At 28.6% G+C, this 19,387-nt stretch overlaps 2 protein-coding genes across 2 annotated transcripts in view; one reads left to right on the top strand and one right to left on the bottom strand.

Moving 5' to 3' along the window:
• Positions 1 to 19,387, top strand: part of LOC122519135 — a 154,825-nt gene that overhangs the window by 5,525 nt on the left and 129,913 nt on the right. The gene's annotated exons all lie outside the window — the stretch shown is intronic.
• On the bottom strand, positions 13,066 to 14,772 carry LOC122519136 (chymotrypsin-2-like). The gene is made up of 5 exons (XM_043638409.1): positions 14,503 to 14,772; positions 14,222 to 14,363; positions 14,001 to 14,114; positions 13,676 to 13,828; positions 13,066 to 13,276 (listed from the first exon to the last, which is right to left on the bottom strand). Exons 1-5 carry the CDS (start codon positions 14,619 to 14,621, stop codon positions 13,130 to 13,132), a joined length of 675 nt encoding a protein of 224 aa, XP_043494344.1. The 5' UTR covers positions 14,622 to 14,772; the 3' UTR covers positions 13,066 to 13,129.

Raw genomic sequence — 19,387 nt, 5'->3', positions numbered from 1 at the left:
GGAAATCCTATTAGATTTGATTCTGTTTATTTCAATGATTATCGTTAAATCCATTTAAAATCGTTTGATAGATCGATTGTATAAACGCAATAGGGGTGAATTGGTTCGATTGGGTTTATATCCGTGAGAATGAAGCTCGATATGTGTCTCTTTAGCTTATTATTACGTACGACAATAGTATACATATGTGAATTATATATTATATTTGTATGTATATTATATACAAGTAGAATTAATTAGTTGAATACGTTTCAATCTTTCGTACGATGATTGCATCCACTTGGTTGGAAAAACAAAGCGGAAATACCACGGAACTTTGAAGGAATGAGCTGTGTCGGTTGGATGCTGAAAGCACAGAACAACGCCGATTGTTTTGCTTTTTCAGAGATAATGTCTATCTCTGTTGTGTTTGTGTGTGTACGTTTGTTTTTGTGCGCTCGTGACTAACTCATCCACGCGATAGAATGTCTTCTTATTTCTCGTTTAATACGCGCCTACATATTCTCATTTTCTCTTTCTCCTTCTTTTTATTTTTGCTTTTTCTTTCTTTTCTTCCCCTTTTTTTTTCCCCTTTCTGTTTTTCTCTACTTTGTACACGTTCAAATCACGAGGAAAAAAAAGCTTCTTCTGTGAATGTACGGTTTTGTATGCACCTCAAATGCAGAAACGATGCGACTTCTCTATCGCATTCGAATGGTAGTAAACACTTGTACAAAGGATGCTTAATTAACGGGAACAATAGACGCAGAGAGAGAAACACCTGATGATAGACAGGTAATAAAACTCGTCAAGAGAATTTGTTACCGATTAACACGTTTATTTGTTCAGCATTATTAATTTCACGTTTCGTTAAATATATTTTCTTTCAATTTAATTCATATATCATCGACATTACGAGAGAATTTTTTATCTACTATTTATTATTATTTTATTATTTCATTAGTTTCATATATATATTTTCGTTCATTTAATTTTTCCACGAGAAAGATAGATAGATAGATAGATAGAGAGAGAGAGAGAGAGAACAATAGAGAACGACACTTCCCTCGGTTTGATTAACGGGGCGAGAAAAGGTGAATGACGTAATCGATCACCGTTGTTCTATGTTTGGTGCTGCACATTCATGGTGCATAGAGAGGACATTACAGGAGAACATGTCACGTTCGTCGCGTGCAACGTCGTTTTACTTGTCGATATTATCGCAAAAAAACGTTTCAGTTTGTTAGTGATATTATTAGTTTGAAATAATAATTCAAATAGGAAGTTTAAAATTATATTTTTTCATTTAAACATAATATTCAAGTTTCTTGTTGATTTTTTCTTTCGAGAAATCTTTGTTTTGTATAAGTGTTATTGAAAAGTTCTCGAAATGTGTGTTTCATATTTTAAAACGAGAAATTCTCGAGTTATTAACGAAACGTTAACAATTAAATCTCATCATTATTTTAATTTATTGCTTATGGGAAGAGTTTTATTTTTTTGGTCAAATGAAATAAGGATTATACGTTAGACAAGGAGAGAAGGGAAATTTTCTTCAAAGGGATCTTGGTAAGCGAATTTAATATTCTAACAACCTTGTATGCGCGTATGCGTATTTGTGTGTGTGTGTGTGTAAGAGAGTTTGTTTAGTAAAATTTCTCTAAGATCTTATTTAATGGTCAAATGATTTTTCCGTTTACATATTTCATTCATTCACTCACTCACTCACTCACTCATTCATTTATTCATTCGTTCATTCGTTCATTCGTTCATTCATTAATTAACTTACTTACTTCTTAGCAAGGTGCTTTTTGTTCTTAGTCAGTTCTTCCATCCAACAGGGAGGTGGTTTGTCTTAATTAATTATCGTATGCAACGGCACGTTGCCGTTAATTAATTTTCTCGAATATTCAGTGTTAAGATAATGAACGAAGTGTATGGTTGGAATTTATAGAGTTCATGAAAATATTGACTCTTGTACTGCTGGTGGTTATATATGTTGCTATATAAGATTATATAATATATAAATATATATTTATATGCTAACATATTTCAAGTGCATCTTATCGTCTTTATTCTTTGGGATGGACAAGATTCATGAATATTAAAATATTCTGACGTATATTTTCATCACACTTGTTTTTGCCTGTGTATTTTATATTGCGAATTATTTTATCAGGTAATCAAACAACGTATACGACAGGTGGGGTGTTAATTATTTGCTGCTTGCACTATCTATTAAATAGAATTATTATTTGAGTGATATTTTTTTTTTCATTTAAGAATATCACCGAACACGAGATGTATTATAATAATCATTTATTTTAAAAGTAACAGATATATAGATGATAGGTTTATAATTCAGTATTAAGTATATCTCTCTCATGAATATATATATTTGTTATCATTTTATTTAGATTAAAATAAAATATTTTCTTTTTAGAAAAGATCAAATATATGGGACTATTTCTTATTTCTCTTTGTAGAGTAATTCAGTGAAACGTAAAGTAGAACTTAACAATAAAAACATGTAGATTATTATCATACAATAGTATAAACGTAGAAATATCTTACGATCTACACAGTGGCTCGAATAATATTCCCTTTTATTTTCTTAATCTCTTATGATTGCACGGATGTATTATATTAACTTGTTTGCACTTTAAAAAATGTTAAAACTTCATTTCAAAATTATCTACAAAAGAAACTATGGTATAATAAGGAATGTAAAGTTTCTTTTGCTAGAGTAAAATATGACGAAAATAAAGAAAAAAAGATATAAAAAAAAGAAAACTAACAAAAAATAGAAGAAAATAAAATACTTCTGAAGTATTCCACTTTACTAACAAAATTACCTAGTCGGGTTATATGAACCTCGTTTATTTTCAATCTCGTTAAGCGATCCAAATTAGAATTTCGATGCCCACGATAATAAAATTTCTTGCTTGAGTTTGCTATTTCTCTTAAAATAATGACGTACACCATTACTTTCAGGCATTAGCATATGCTTTAATCTAAAGATAAAGTTGCTCTTTGGTATCTCGTAGGAAAAGTTGTGAAATATTTATTTTAAGGTGAAAAATAAAGATGACAATTATCAAAGGATATAGAAAAACTGAACGTTTAACTAACGAAAATGATTATTAATTCGAATTTAATATACGATTCATTACGATTATATTTAGAAATAGAAAATAGATTATGCAAAGAAATATATCATATATAATATAAGAATATTTTTCATTCAATATTATTTAACAACAAATTTTCCATAATAATCTTTCCCATAAAATACTTTCATTCGATCCTATAATTTTTGAGATATCCAATATGGTATCCCAAGAATTACTCAGTGGTTGTTGGTTTAGATAAAATTTTTCCCAGTGGTCAGTGAGATATAGTTGAAGCAAAAAAAGAAAAAAAGGAAGAAAAAAAAAAGTAAGGATAGGAAAGATGAAAAGATGAAAGAAAGTCAGGTTGTATAGACGAAAGAAATAGATCCAAGTATATATATATATACTGACTTTTATATATATATGTATGTACATACAATACTTCTAAGGGTCTAACAATACGAAATACATCGCAAATCGATGGAAAAGATTTTGCAGTGTCCTATTTTCGTCCCCTCTTTGACGAGTTGAAAAGTCACCTCCTTTACTTCCATCCCCTATCTTTCTACTTTCTATCTCTGTTTACCTCGTTAACGATGAACTACGCCAATGCAACGTGTCCTTCGTAGAAGAAGTAGAAAAGGAAAGTAGGAATAAAAAGAGAAGTATTGTTGAACCAGATAGAAAAAGATAGAGAGAGACAAAAATAGATAAAAAGAGAGAGAGAGAGAGAAAATTCCTCGTCAAGATAGATGAAAGATGAAAAAGTATAGATAAGATCGATATATTAAGTCAGCTGGTGGCTATTTAAAGATATGAAAAGTGCAAATGAAATTTCATTTGCAATGTAAATATAAGAAGGCAGGGGGTTGGGTCAGTGAATGGGTTGTGCATTTGTTGTGCAGGGGTTGAAAAATTCACGAGAAGAACTTTACGGAAAGGAGTGTTCAAAGCTTTTCTTCCTCCGACTCTCTCTTTCTCTCTTTAATTTTTTTTTTTTTTATTTTTCTGTGTTTCTTTCTTTATTGGCATGCAATGAGAGAAAGAATAACCGATGGCCTCTTTGTAGCCATTATTTACCTTCCCCTTCTATCGAGTTACCGTGCAACGTGCCGATCTTCTCTATATTCGATAACTCGTTTATTAAAGAGGGAACACTGAGAATATTCTATTATATGTATATAGTAAAATAGAAAAGAGGAACTAATGGTTATTATTTTATCGATGCAAAAGCGTAGACATTGATGGAAATTTAATATTATAATTACTGTATTATTATTATTATTATTATTATTATTATTATTATTATTATTTGTAAATTGTATCGAATTTTTCTTAATTTTTAATAACAAGCAAACTTTTATGATTGATTTCTTTTTTCTTTTTTTTTTTTTAATTATAACGAAAGATTAACGGGGTTGAACTTAAATCGTAGAAATCGAATGCGGGAATGAATTATTTATGTACGATTACAACAACGTTTTTTTTTATCATTTTATATATTAACCGATGAATAAATTGTTATTCGTGTCGCGATATTATTTGTTTCTCTTTTGATATTATATATTTTAATGAATAATATTATTAGACGTCTCGAGTCGTTAAGAAACTAGTCTGTGAAATCAAATTTTTCTCGGTGGTTTCAATTCGTAAAACGGCACTATTTTTAATTTTTTTTTTTTCCTTCTATCTTTTTTTTTCGCGAACATATTTCACGATTCCTCGTAAAATTTTCTCCTTCGTGTTCGTGCCTATGAGCATAAAGCACGACGATGGGGGTGGGTGAGGAGGGGGTGGTTGGTGGTGGTTGCTCTTTGCGGTAACACATACCACCACCATTAACATCTCCTTTTTCTCTCATCTGCATCGAGATCTCGCGCTTTTCGAGTGTCATATATATCTTCCTATGCCCCGAGTTTTCTCTCATTCCTTTTAGTTCGTACCTACCTACCTGCCTACCCCTTTTGATGCTTTGATCCGCGTTAACTTGCTCTTTTAAACGTTGAGTTTATTACAAACTTGTCATTTAATGTTAGATCGTTCCGGTATTTATATGTCCTATGTGAATATTTTACAGTTTTATTTATTTTACTTTTATTACAGAGATAAACTTCCTTTTTTTATCTTTCTCTTTCCTTTCCTCTCCTCCCCTCTTCTTCTTCTTCTTCTTCTTCTTCTTCTAATTAATCCCCTGATCAATTTATTAATTTTGTTCTTGTTTTTTTCTTTTTTTTTTTTTTCAACAAATAAATGTTAATAAAAATTTTTCCGTCAAGTTACATCATCTTTAAGCTTACGTTAACACTTTACGAAGATACAAAATACTAGATTATCGAATTTAGAGATATACGCGTGTATATCAACTCGTGTATACTTTATAAATTTCCACCAGCCTCTACCGTTCTACGAAGAATTTTAAAAACAATTTTTCCGCGTTTCCTTCGTTGTAAATTAATTGAAGAATAATTTGTACATTCGAATAAAAATATATAATTTTTTGTTTCTCGATGTGTTCATTAGAAATTAATTAAAAATTTGTTTTTTTTAAATTATTTCATTTCAATATAGAATAAATTACACACACACACACACGCATTAGAAAACTTATAACGTCGTCTAAAAGATTCCATTAATAACGAACGATTTTCATTCATACTTTACGAAGATATTAAAACACAGACACAAATACTTGGCTAACATAAGGTAATATTCTTACATACACACACACATATATATATACCTACCTATCTATGCATGCGTATGTACGTACATATATATACACATACACTTTTTAAACAGCTCCCCCATTTGTTTTCTAAGATGAGCCGCTTATCGTGCGAAGATCTCTCGATAGCAGACACCCTCTTCCACCCTGCAAGAAGGGTGAATGAGAATGATGGGAGTGTGCTTGTGATCTCGCATGACCGGTAAATCCAGCTGGAGTCGTTTGCATGTCTACTCGATTGCAGGGTGTTCTAATTTAATCCACCCACTCTTTCTTTATTTCTTTCTATTTATCTTATTTTCATTCGCACTTTGAAGTATGTTCAATAAAAAGAAAACTCGTTTAATTTTCTTGTCCCAGCGATAGGATAACATCCGATCTGAGATAAACCTGAACGTTATTATAATTAACCCTTTGCACTCGAGCGGCTGATTTCAAGTGTCAACTCGAGCGACGCCGATACGGCGTCCGGCCGATTTCAAGTTTCATTAAATATCGCAACAAAACTAATTACAGAGTGTGGTATTATTTTTTATATTTTTATCAAAGTTTGTTTATTTATAAAATTTTTTTATATATATATTTATATAATATTATTTTTATATAAATATATATTAAATTTATATATATTTATATAATTTATATTTATCAAAGTTTGTTTTTTTTTTCGACATATAAATGAATAAACTGATGATATTTTATTATTTCTATACGCTTGTTTGTTTATAAATGTTTTTAAAGTACCTGTAAAATGTCTACTTAATTTGACCGAAAATTAATTTAATTAATTTTCTTAATTTTCTCGAGTGCAAAGGGTTAAAATATCAACTTTTTTTTTTTTTTTTTTTTTTTCTTTTCTTCTTTTAACCCTTTGAAATAATAAATCAGCCTATTGTTACGATTAATCTTTTATCATTCTTTTTCTAACCTTGAAATTTTCTTCCCCTAATTGTTCATTATCAAGTTATTTTTATGTTCTATGATTCTTAGCTTGAAACTTAATAGTAATAAAATCTTGATTTATTTCTTTTACTTTTTTTTTTACGAAGTTCGATGTCAAGTTGGATTTTTTTCTCGATCGATTAGTTCGTCAACGAGCGACTATCATCCACTTTCAAGGATCCTTTTTATTTTATTCCCCTTTTTTTTTTTTCTTTTTTCTCTTCTTTACTTTACTATTCTCTTCTTTCTTTCTTTATACTTCTCTTCTTTCTTGTTTTATCTTTTACTTCTTTCGAAATGTTCGAAAACGTTTTTCGTTCTCTCGTTATCATTATCTCTCTTTTCGTTGAAATTTCACACCGAGAAATGGCTCCAGAGATTAAAGTTGCAGACAGTATCATGGCACGTTCTTTCTTGATTTCTTTTTTCTGTTCTTTTTAATCTCTTTATCATTCTATCTTTATTCCTTTTTTTTTCTTTTCCTTTCTTTCTTTCTTTCTTTCTTTCTTTCGTTCGTTCGTACAACTTTTCTCATCTTTTCATTTATTTCACCCATTATCATCTCTCTTTCTTCCAAAGTTTATGTTACATTCATTAATTCATTTTTGGTAAATAATTGCCGAAGAAAACTCTTTCCTAATTATCATTCTTTATTTTTTTTTCTCGTACACGATGAACCCCCAAAAAAATAATACTTTCCACGCTTTCGTCATTCGACGATTCGAAACGAGAAAAAAAAAAAACAATTAGAAAGAGAATGATCGATTTTTAAAATCAATCGCGAACTTTTCAAATAGCCCGTTTTTACTATTTATCCTACTCGCTGATACGTGATAGAAATATTGTTTATTTCATTACGTTGTAACAGAATTTCTCCCTTTAAATCATTCCTTTCAACGAAATAATAATAGTTTATCCTTTGTCCGGATTAATGAATATAATATGAGATAATAGAATTTGTTTTATTCGATTTGTATATCGTGTTCATGTTCGTTGTTAATCCTTTGTGAATAAAGAAAGTACGTACATTTATGTTATATAATATCTTAGCTTGAAATTCTTCTGTAATATAATATAAAGCGTTAAGGTACATACACGTACGCATAGATATACACGACATAACATATATTAGAATTTTATGTGAAATTAGGATGTTATAACAAACGTCTTGCATTGTTATAATGCTCATTTATTTATAATTACTCGGAGTGTATTTAACATTAGTAAAAATATGGGGGTTAGGGGAAGGGGTAAATTCATTCTCTGCGAATTCGTTTCATTGTGAACGGAGAGTATATTTTTCCAAGCGTAATCGAGAAAAATACAAGTTTGCATATTTTCTTTTTTCAAAAGGGGGCTATTTTATTCGTCTTTTATTTTTGTTCCCATTTTTTTCATTTCTTCTTTTTTTTTTTTACAACATTACTTTTATAACGCACACTAGTTGTCGATGTAATATTACGTAATATACGGTCTCACTTTAAAGGTAAATGTTTCCTTGAAAATTTGCTGAATAGAATGGAGTATTAACTTGTCGTTTAGTCGACATTTAAAAATTGCTTTATTCTTTCTTTAATGCTGGAATCGTTGAAAGCATTACGTAATGTAAAATTTCAATTGATATTGTTTCGTGTTTCAATATTTCAAAAATGTATTACAGTAACTCGTTCTTCTGGGGAATTAATGAAAAAATACGATTAAATGAATGAGAAGTTTTTACAGAAATTTGTAATCAGTTGTTTTTAGATAAAAAAGAACAATTATTGATAGATTTCTTTACCAATAATACCAAATTCGCACGTTTTCGCCAGTTACTTCTTTTCTTCTCTTTTTTTTAATGAGGTACATGCAACGAACAATAAATCGATGTGACAAAAGAAACAACACGGGCAAGGACAAGAAAAGAGATTGTGGGTTTTTTTTTTTTTATTCATACCTTATCGGTATCTATCGTATCTATTTTCTTATAAAACCTGTTTACTACCTTTATGGGATTTTATTGATAATAAAAGAAGTGTAAAAGAAATATATATAAAGGTTAATTCAAAAGACAATCGATAACAATTGTTTCAATTATTTTCGTATTAAATGTTATCGCTAGGATAAATAATGAAAATTTTTTTAAATTTCTTTACAAACGATGGGTAATTTTATTTGAAAAAATTATTTTAACTAGTCAAAGTGGTATGTGTATCAGTCAAAAAAAAAAAACATTCTTCTTCAGTTTTTCAGTAATTAAAAAGTAATGGAGGTACTCGAACTAGTTTCTTGGATGAACGTCAAAGTGCTCCTTGATCCTTTCCGGGATGGTTGAGTGTCACCGGAAACGAGAGCAACACGTGAACACCGCGCACAAGAGCATAGTGTTGTATTGATCTTTTGCGACACCAGCTGACCCGTTTGATAAAACCCCATCCTATCCTATCCTATCCCAATCCCATTTCACCCCATTCCACCCCATTTTACCTCACCCTCTCTCTCTACCCCGTTCCACCCTATTCCTACCCCATCCTACCCCGTTCCACCCCATTCCAACCCTTTTTTTATCGAACCAAATCGAATAGTCGTTTTCTATCGAAATTTTACGCAATCCATATTAGACGTGTTCAAATAATTATGATTATACAAAATCGAATTTATCGATCTACGATTATGATTAAAACGTTGGGTACAAATTTTTTAATCACAAATGTCCGGATCTTATGAATTATCTATTTTTTTTTTTTATCAATATAATTTAATATTGAAATTTATATCTATATATAAATTAATTTTTTAATAATTATATACATATAGGTATATATATATATATATAATTTATTCTTGAACAAATATCGTTTTAAAATGCAAATTTAAACATCTTAAATAATATTTCGCTATATCCGAAAAAAAACAAATAATATTATATTTCTTAATTACATTAAATAATCACAATATCTCTAACTTTTAAAAAAAAAATCCTTTTACTCTTCTTTAAAGGATTCTCGTGCGAGTTCGCTACTCCTTTTAAGATATTATTTATTAACAAAAAGAACGCGAATTACATTGTTCCTTTCTTTTTATTTCTCTCTTTTTTTCCCCTTTCGTTTTTTTTTTACCTTTTCATTTTCCTATCTCTCTGTCTCCCTCTTTTTCACTAGAAGACCTCCCCCCCCTTCGCCCGCTACTACTACCATCTCTTTACGTCGGTCATTTTTTTCTTTTATTTTTATTTTCTTTTTTTTTTTTTGTATAAACGAATGAACCGCTGGTCACTTTGTTCACCGTTTTCGTATCTCTCCGGTGTCGTTGAATAAGTAAAATTCACTTTTCTTTGGTGCCACCTATTTTCTTGTCCTCCCCCCTTTCCCTTTCTTCATCTTTCCATTGTCATTTTATTCCTTTTATATCAAATGCATCACACGGTACAACTTGGTGGATGCATTCAATCGAAATGTGCATCTTTCGTTAGATGATCTAATTTGGTCCCTTGGTATTACGTATTTTTTTATAATTCGTATTAAATATATAGTATATATAGAGTATAATTATATTTTTTATCTTGTTGAGAAAATAAATATGAAAGAGAGAGAAAGAGAGAGAGAAGAATAATGTAAGATTTTTTAAATAAGATTTTTAGTATATATACGCGTTTGCATTGTATATTATGGACAAATATTATTTTAATATTTATTTTATTATCAGGATTTTATTGAACAACTTACAAAGTTTTTTTTATCATTACCTTACTTATATTTTTTCTCTCATTTCTGGTTTATGCAATATTTTTTTTTTAATATTTCTATACATAAATTAATATGTTTATTATATATATATATATATATTTAATATATCATATACAAATATTTCTTTATTTTAATTAATATTCGATTAATATTATACTGCATTTTAAATCATTTTATACTTATTTAAGAATAATTTTTTATTGTACGAGTTAATGGTAAGAATGAATGAATAAAGTAATTGAAATTTTTTATCAAGAGATTGTTGAATCAAATCCTACTGTTAGCTGTGAATCTGTGAATAAAGATATATTATTAGCATTATTATTATATTTATTTAATATTATATTGAAAATACACATAAATGAAAAAAAAAAAGATTAACAAGTTAACTATTTGTAAAAGAAGAAAAATAATATTATATGAAAAGGCAAAGAAATATCATAGTTATCGTCAGACAGACTACTACTCCTCCTTTTCACAGGGTTATCTTTATACTCCTTGCTTTCAAGCATATAGCTATTGCGATAGCAATGTTATTTTCTAAACGAAATACGTTTAGGTCTTTGGAGCCATGTGCTCGGATTAATCGATTTCACGATGTTCTTACCTATACAGAAACTGTTTAGCGTGTAGATATGTAAGATTTTATTATATCTGTTGATAAGAACACACACATGTATATATATGTACATACACACGCATATAGATGTACGTGTGTTTGGCAGAGTGAATTCAAGTTTGCTAGAATACGTAGCCATGTGTATTATAATTTGGTTCTATGTATTAAAGGGATAATTAGGATATGCCTGGGTAAGACAGTTAATTTCCAAGATAATTAAACTATCTTATTTTAAAATAATATTTATTTGCTATATATACACATGTTAAGTTACATTATTTGACGTAACGAAATTATCAAGGAATCTAACGAAATGCATGTAATTAAAAAACTCGTATATGTTTAAAAGCAAAGAGACAGAGAAAAAGAGAAAATATATACATCAAATATATACATGACGTGTTAGCAACAGTAACAGCAGCAGCAGCAGCAGCAGCAGTAGCAGTAGCAGCAGTAATAGCAGCAGGGGAGGATCGATAATGAAGTGCAATGGCATGCAACTCGTGTGCTTGGGTATGCGAGAGGAAATTACTGATACTAATTAATATATGTTCCAAAAAAATGATGGATCAGACACGTGACGAAGGGGGAGGAGGGATTTTTGTACCATGTCAAAGCAATCCTTTTTACATAGATGAGTTTAGATGGTATATGTAAACATGTATATTATATCTATATATCTATGGATACGTATAAATGTATCTATAGGAATATGAGATGAATGCTCGGAATTTATTATGAAACGTGAGGGAGCAGGGGGCAAGGGGAAGGAGAGAGAGAGAGAGAGAGAGTAGCAGCATCCACGATCGTGGGTCATTGCACCAAGATTCCTAATCCCTAACAACATGTCATCTATATATGTATATATGTATTATTTGTATGTGTATTGTGTATTATCGTCACACGTATATATCACCCTAAAAAGCATCGTAATTTTATTTGATTGATATATTCCAGTCATTAATTTCAAATCGTGAGATATATATTATACCCTCCTATCGACCGTTACTTTCTTTTTCCTTTATTTATTTATTTAATTGTTAATTTTATCCCGTTGAAACACAGTATCCCCGTTGTTTTCAACGAGATAAGTGCGTTTTTTAAAAGCTTTTTTATACTTTTCGAGGGGAATGTGGAATGAATTATTATTCAAGAATTATAATATGTTTAAATATAAACTGAAAGTATAGTGTTGCAGTGTTGCCGGTGATTGTATAAAAATATACGTTATCAACCCGTCTTTATAGTTTTGTTATTTTCAAACGAAAAAAAAACGACCATTTAGAATGTTACGTTTATCTTCATGACGTTTTTTTTCTTTCTTTCTTTCCTGCTGATTTTTCTCTTTTTTTTACTGTTTCTATTAACTTTCCGAACGTTGCGCATTTATATAATGGGAATAATATTCGTAATAAATAGATTTAACTTTTTCGGAAAGTCATATAAACAACATTCAATAAAAGAACCTTCAATAGAAGACAACGAATTAATTTATCATTGGATTTCGAAGAGAACGGTGCACGGAACGTATACTCTCTGTTTTTAAACTACAATATACATTTCATTCGATTAATTAACTATCAATTAAGGTAAATCGAATACAATATAGTTTATTAATATTTTGGATTGTTTAAACTAATATACATTTGTTTTAAAGTACACATACGCACACATACAAGACAACACAACAGTAATGTTAAACCTTTTATAATTTCATTTAACTGTAGGTTCTATCTCTCATTCTATCTTTTCATATTGTTTCATAAAATTTTATCGTTCTATAAAAGGTATTAATAAAATTGAAATGTAATATATTATATATCGATCATTTATTGATCTATGTTCGTTATAATATACAAAGCACCGAGATAAAATAATCGGTATTGTCGATACAAATTAGTTAATAATAAAAAAACATATGTATATATATATAATACAATATTATTATGCATCACGCTCATGTGCGTGCATTCGATTTTCGTAAAATGATATTTTTGGGGCTTGTTTCTTTCCATTGAATTTGAAATTAAGCTTTTGAGTTAGCATTTATCCAACTTCTGAACTCAGAAACACGAGTATAGACCGTAGGGTAGTCTGTAAGGGCGCAAGCTTTAGCCCATGAAACCAAACCAACGAGTTTCCCATTAACGGTCAAGGGGCCGCCAGAGTCACCCTAAATACACACATAAAAAGAAAAGGTTATTTTCTGAGATATATCTACTCTAACGTGATTATTTTTTCTTTTCAAGTATAAAAGTACTTCTCCTAATCGGTAACATTTGAAGCAATCTATCATTTAAAAAAGAATTTTCTTTTAAATATTGTATATTATTATTTGATTTCTTCGTTGTATATATATGAATATTGCAAAATTTAATAACACGATCTTAGGTTATTCTTTGTCCCTATCTAATTCAAGTAATATTTTAGGTAATATTTTTTGTTGTTATATTACATACAAATATATATTCAAAATAAATATCTATTAATAGATTTAAATGTAATATAAATGTCGTATGATTTTTTTTTTTTATAAATTACGTTTCTTCGCGTATAAAATGAATTGACTTACGTGGCAAGATCCTTTTTCAGATGTTGGGTCATAAGCACATACATGGGAATCATGAATAGCATAGCCCATTCTGTTATACATGCTTCTGCAGTAACTTTGATCAGCAATGTAAATTTGTACGCGTTGTAATTTCTTGGTAGTGATACCGTCTTGCTGTAAATAGATAGAAAAATTAATAAAGAGAGGGAGGAAATAATAATAATAATAATAATAATAATAATATTAATAGATAAATAACAAAACAAAGAGAAATATAATTTTACGGACGATTAGATGATGGAATGTGAAATAAATTATAGTTAATTTGTTTCGTTGAAAAACATACCCAAAGTCTACCCCATCCAGAAACAACTGCGGTATCCTTGGCATTGATAACGTCATGAGATGATGGCAGGTGTACGGAAGATAACAGTTTACTTTCTGAGAAAGGTTCGACTACCTAGAAAAGGTGATAGATAGCGAATTAAATACTTGTAGATTATACGTAATCTTTCTTTTTTTTTGGTTATAGAGATGTCATTCCAACAATAAGAAATATTTCCTTACCCTTAACAATGCTATGTCATTCTTCCAAGAATCACTTGGATTGTAATTTTCGTGTACGATTATTTTTGCAACATTATGGACAGAGCCTGGTTCCTTCAAATTGACTGTACCAGCTACCACTTGAATTCCACTTGCTGTTTTACTGTAGAAAAAAAATAAAGAGTGAGCGTACGAGTGAGTGAAGGCGGAAGAGATGAAAAAAAAAGAAATATAATGTGTTAGAAAAAGAGAAAAAATAAAAAGTTTTGAAAATGAAAAGCTCGTTTAGTAGAAACGCTTACGTGACAACACAATGAGCAGCAGTAATGACGTAGTTCTCGTTGAGAACTGAACCACCACAGAAATGGAAGTCCGATACTTTTACTTGAAGAGAGACCTGAAAGAAACGATCAAAGAACATTTTTAAACGCACAGTACTTTCTCTGTCTCTCTCACACACACACTCTCTCTCTCTCTCTCTCTCTCATTTTCTATTATTTTTTCTTGTCTTTTCTTATCCACTTTTTTAATCACGTTATATTCATTCACTTGGAGCTTGATTTCATGCTTGTTAGAGGATCATGATTAAAATTTGTATAAAAGGATTATGATGAAGAGTGTAAGAGAGAGAGAGAGGGAGAGAAATAATAAAGTGAGTTTTTAAAGGATAGACTCATGGTACTTTGTATGGTGCATATAAAATCGTTTTAATTTGTTTGTTTCCTATTTTTTTTTAAATTTTTAAATTGGAAGAAAAAGAAAAGGAAAGGGTATTATTTTTCAAAGGATTATTTGTAGCTAACCTGGTATGGTATTTCTCCTGGCTTTGCCTCCTGTCCGTTTACGATTTTTGGATCTAAATATGGCACTGCTGCACCTGTATAATTAATACGAGAATAAATTATTTATTTAGATTATGTACAATGTGTGTTTAAAATCTTAGTATAAATTTGACGACGTTTATATATATAAATAAATAATTTCGTATCTTATGTATGTATATTAATTAGTATTGGCTTTAAAACGAATGTTTTTATTTTTTCTGTAATATAAATAACATATTATTTTTTAAAATTTATTAGCTTTAATATACCTAATAAGAATTTTATCTTCATTATATTTATATGTTACATGGAAATTATTCATAGGTTATATGTAATATATTTATAAATACTAGTTTTTTTTTTATACACTTTCTACAAGTATTTTGAGAACTTATAGAAGATATGAATTTGTTTACTGAATATATAAAGATAGGAGTAGGTAAGGGTATTACGTCGATTCGTAAGCTTCAAGTGTAAGAAAAGAGAAATATAGATAAAATACAGAAAGAAAAGATAAAAAGATCAAAGTATTCGTCGAATCGTTTGATATTGAAAAATATTCTGAGATGACCAATTTCTTTTTTCTTCTTTTTTTTTCTTTTTCTTTTTCTTTTTTTTATTCAGCAGACTCTTGTAAAACTAACAATAAAAGAAGATGAAGAAGAAGAAGAACGAAAAAAAAAAAATAGGTTGAGAAAGACTCGAGAACGACTTTGTTGCCAAGAGAAAAAAGAAAGGGGAAGTGGAAAGAATGATAAAAGTAGTTTTTTTCTTTTGTGTTACACCTTACTTTTATATACGTATCTCTATGTAAATATATAATATATACATGTATTTGTTAGATTGACCAGTAAGATGTTCAATTAAAAATACTCATTTTGTTTATTTGAAAATGTTTTTGATCTATCTCATATTTTTGTTTAATATTAAAAATAATACTTTTTATAGAGAATTTTTGAAATAATTTCTACCCAAAGAATGCAAACATATACATATACATATATATTATTATTATTATTATTATTAGAGTAGAGAAAAGAAATTTTATGAACAAATAATTTATTATTTTATATTAACACTTTAATTTTGTATTAAATACTTTTATAGTAATTTATATTAAAGTAAATAACGTTCTATTATTTATTAAAAAATTGTATCATTTAATATTAAAATAATACTTTTAATAATTTATATTAATATATAATATAAATTATTATTATATTTTTTTATTATATTATATAATTATATAATTATATAAAATATATTATATAATTTATATTAAAGTAAATAACGTTCTATTATTTATTAAAAAATTGTATCATTTAATATTAAAATAAAAACGATATACACATGGTATTTTTTCTATATATATATTAAAATTTGTAAATTATTAAATTATAATTATGACTTACCGTAACAGGCGGCGATTAGGCCAAGTAGTAAGAGAGCTGTCATTGCCATGATTTGATCTTCTTCAGGTGAATCGATTGCGATGTCTGTTCATCGAAATGATCGAGAGCAATGAATTTATATAGCACGTTCGACAACACGATCCACTTCCGTGGATCTATACGAGGATCATGCAACCTTTTCTTTGTTCTTTATAGATTAGATAGATAACGATAATATTAATAATAATAATAATCGAGTTATACCGATCAATTGTATGTCGTACCGTGATTGACTAGGACTACTCTCGGGATTATTAATTATCTTTTGATAAAAATATGATATACGTTTTTATCTTACGTTTTGATTTACAGACGGGTTAAATTTACTTTATTTTGTCTATACTTTTTGTATATAAACATTGAAGCTTTATCATCGTTATAATACGGATTATTGGTTAATTGTGATTAATTTCGATTTATTTTTTCTTTCCTTTATTGATTTTTTTTTATTCTATTCAAGTTCTCGTTCATTCGAATGATAATATATCTATGCGTATACGTACGCGTATATTTTAATGAAGAATATTCTATGTAAAAATATTTTCATATTTATTATAGATCGATATCTATTGATGTATAAAAACAAATTTATTTTATGGATTATTCTTTTATATCGTATCAGTAGGAGGGAAAAATAAAAAAAAAAACATATCCATATATTGCTCTATTTCATTTATCGGATTTAAAGATCACCACTATATTGATAGTAAAGAAAAAAAATAAAGAAATAAAAAAATGCCATTTCATTTCTTTATGATTTACAATCATTTGTGTCGCAATTGTATTCTCTTTCTCTTTTTTTGTTTTTTTAATTTTTCCAAAGTACCAACAATCATAATCTGAGTTGTGGATTAGCATCGTTGTCAGACACTCTTTTCACAGATAAGGTTTTCCCCAATATCTCGATTAACTATCTTTCTTATGATTTTTCATTGAAACTTTCAATAAGATCGATAAGAATTCGAAAGAGGACGGTCTGCAGAGTCATGTAGATTATTCGAAGAGAAATCAATTTCACGTCTCTGACGATTATTAACGATATAGATCTTTATTTTTAATTAGTTATAAAAAAAGATCGTAATACATCTTACACATAAGACAGATTATTAAATCTAACAGATAAATCAAAAAATTAATCATTTAAATGTGTCACATAATAAATGATCATCGAGTGTTAGATTATATAGCGTTTGTAAGTTTCGTTTATCTAAAATTAGTAACATTCTTAAAATTGGATTATTTATTAGACAAACGTAGTGCTTTGCGATAAGGATCTTGAGTATTTAGAGAATCCTCTCATCGTTTTCAATTACAACACTTGAAAGTTTTATCGACGATAAACTATTGCATAATAATAGAGGTAGGAATATTACGATTAACTTGGCAGTTTACCGCGTTCATTTGTGCGTACAACCAGATGACCAAACGATCGATCTTTTCGGATGATCTACTAGCGTATTTCGAAATAGTATCGCTTGTGGTTCTGACATTTCTGTATTGACGTTAACTAGCGAACCGCATACTGTGATAGCATTTCCTTTGAATTACAAGGCGAGAGTCCTACATGTAATATTAGTCGAGATAATTGGATTCCGTGTCTCTTCGCCACTGTTTTATTTGTATTTTAATTACATTCGAAATTGATTAGATGTGTTTACGTAACAATAGAAGAAGTAACGATTTGTCAAATCTTTTTTTTTTTTGTAAATTAAGTTAATAATAAATACGTATAAAAAAACATATTCAAATTAATTGGAATAAAAAAAAAAGAAACCGCCCAAAAATCGCAATCGAATAATTATCAAAATGTAAAATGTCTTTTATGCGGAAACAAAAATTAATTATGTCCAATATTTAATTAATTAAATATCAGACACATCTCTATTTTTAAATCTAATCTTAAGTGTTTGATTTAGATCTTTATCGTGTCTCGTGACAAAATATAATACCCTTTCGCAGTATATTCTAATTGTCGTTGTTTGTTTTAATGTGTGATTTATATATATTATCGGTAAGCAATCGGAGACAAACAAAAAAGGACTATTTTACGATAGGTTTTAATCGTTGTTCGGACGCGAAGGATTCGTAAAGCGCAGGTCAACAAAGTCGGGCAAGGATAGTCCACGTTTAAAATCAATCGAACCTTAATTCATCCATGGCCGCTATTCGATTCTCACCTTTTGGAATTTACGCTAAACTAGGTGTCGTTTAATTTCGATCGTTTTTTTTTTATTTCTATAAATTTATTTATTTTATTTAATTAACAAACGTAGTATAATAATAATAATCTAGCGATCATTGAAATCATTCGAACGAATTACTTATTTGATAATAATTTTATATTTAATTTATTTATTTCTCTTCTTATACTTTTCCTTTTTCTTGTCGTTTTTTTTTTTATATTCGAAATGATATATATTGTTAAACGACAGATTAAAAAAAAGAAAGGATTTAGATATAGGAGAATGAAAAATTGATCGAACAAGTTCATCATCTTTCTTAGATATCGTTATTATTATTATTATTATTATTATTATTATTATTTTCTTGGTTAGACGTCGAATTATCGAGTAGATCGAACGGTATGAAAGTTTTGCACGAGTTTCAGTGTTAAGTTGTTCATCGTGAAACTCTATTAAAAGTCATCAAACCCTTAACACGAATAGTAGTAGGCACCTTATATCAAAAGCTAACTACTTTTCTTATTATTTATTTAAGAAACAGAATATGTCGTTAAATATTTTAATTTAAGAACATTTAAGTGATCTACAGTGAAGTGACAAAAGATAAAAAGATTAAAAAGATAAAGGAAACGAACGAAACTTATTCAAAATTAGTATAAGAAAAAACGAGTAAAAACAATTAGTTGTTCTAGAAAATTTGTTTTGGTATTAACTCATTAATCGGCTATC

This window comes from Polistes fuscatus, unplaced genomic scaffold (genome assembly GCF_010416935.1).
Source record: "Polistes fuscatus isolate 324 unplaced genomic scaffold, CU_Pfus_HIC Scaffold3, whole genome shotgun sequence".
Classification (NCBI taxonomy): domain Eukaryota; kingdom Metazoa; phylum Arthropoda; class Insecta; order Hymenoptera; family Vespidae; genus Polistes; species Polistes fuscatus.
This window is presented reverse-complemented; position numbering and strand designations above follow the sequence as displayed.

What these genes read in the sequence shown, in the direction of transcription:
- LOC122519136 (XM_043638409.1), bottom strand. Translation starts at nt 14,621, where the DNA reads ATGTTCTTTGATCGTTTCTTTCAGGTCTCTCTTCAAGTAAAAGTATCG. An exon ending in ATGACATAGCATTGTTAAGG is followed by an intron (nt 14,115 to 14,221) that starts GTAAGGAAATAT and finishes CACCTTTTCTAG; the next exon opens with GTAGTCGAACCTTTCTCAGA. An exon ending in CTGGATGGGGTAGACTTTGG is followed by an intron (nt 13,829 to 14,000) that starts GTATGTTTTTCA and finishes ATCTATTTACAG; the next exon opens with CAAGACGGTATCACTACCAA.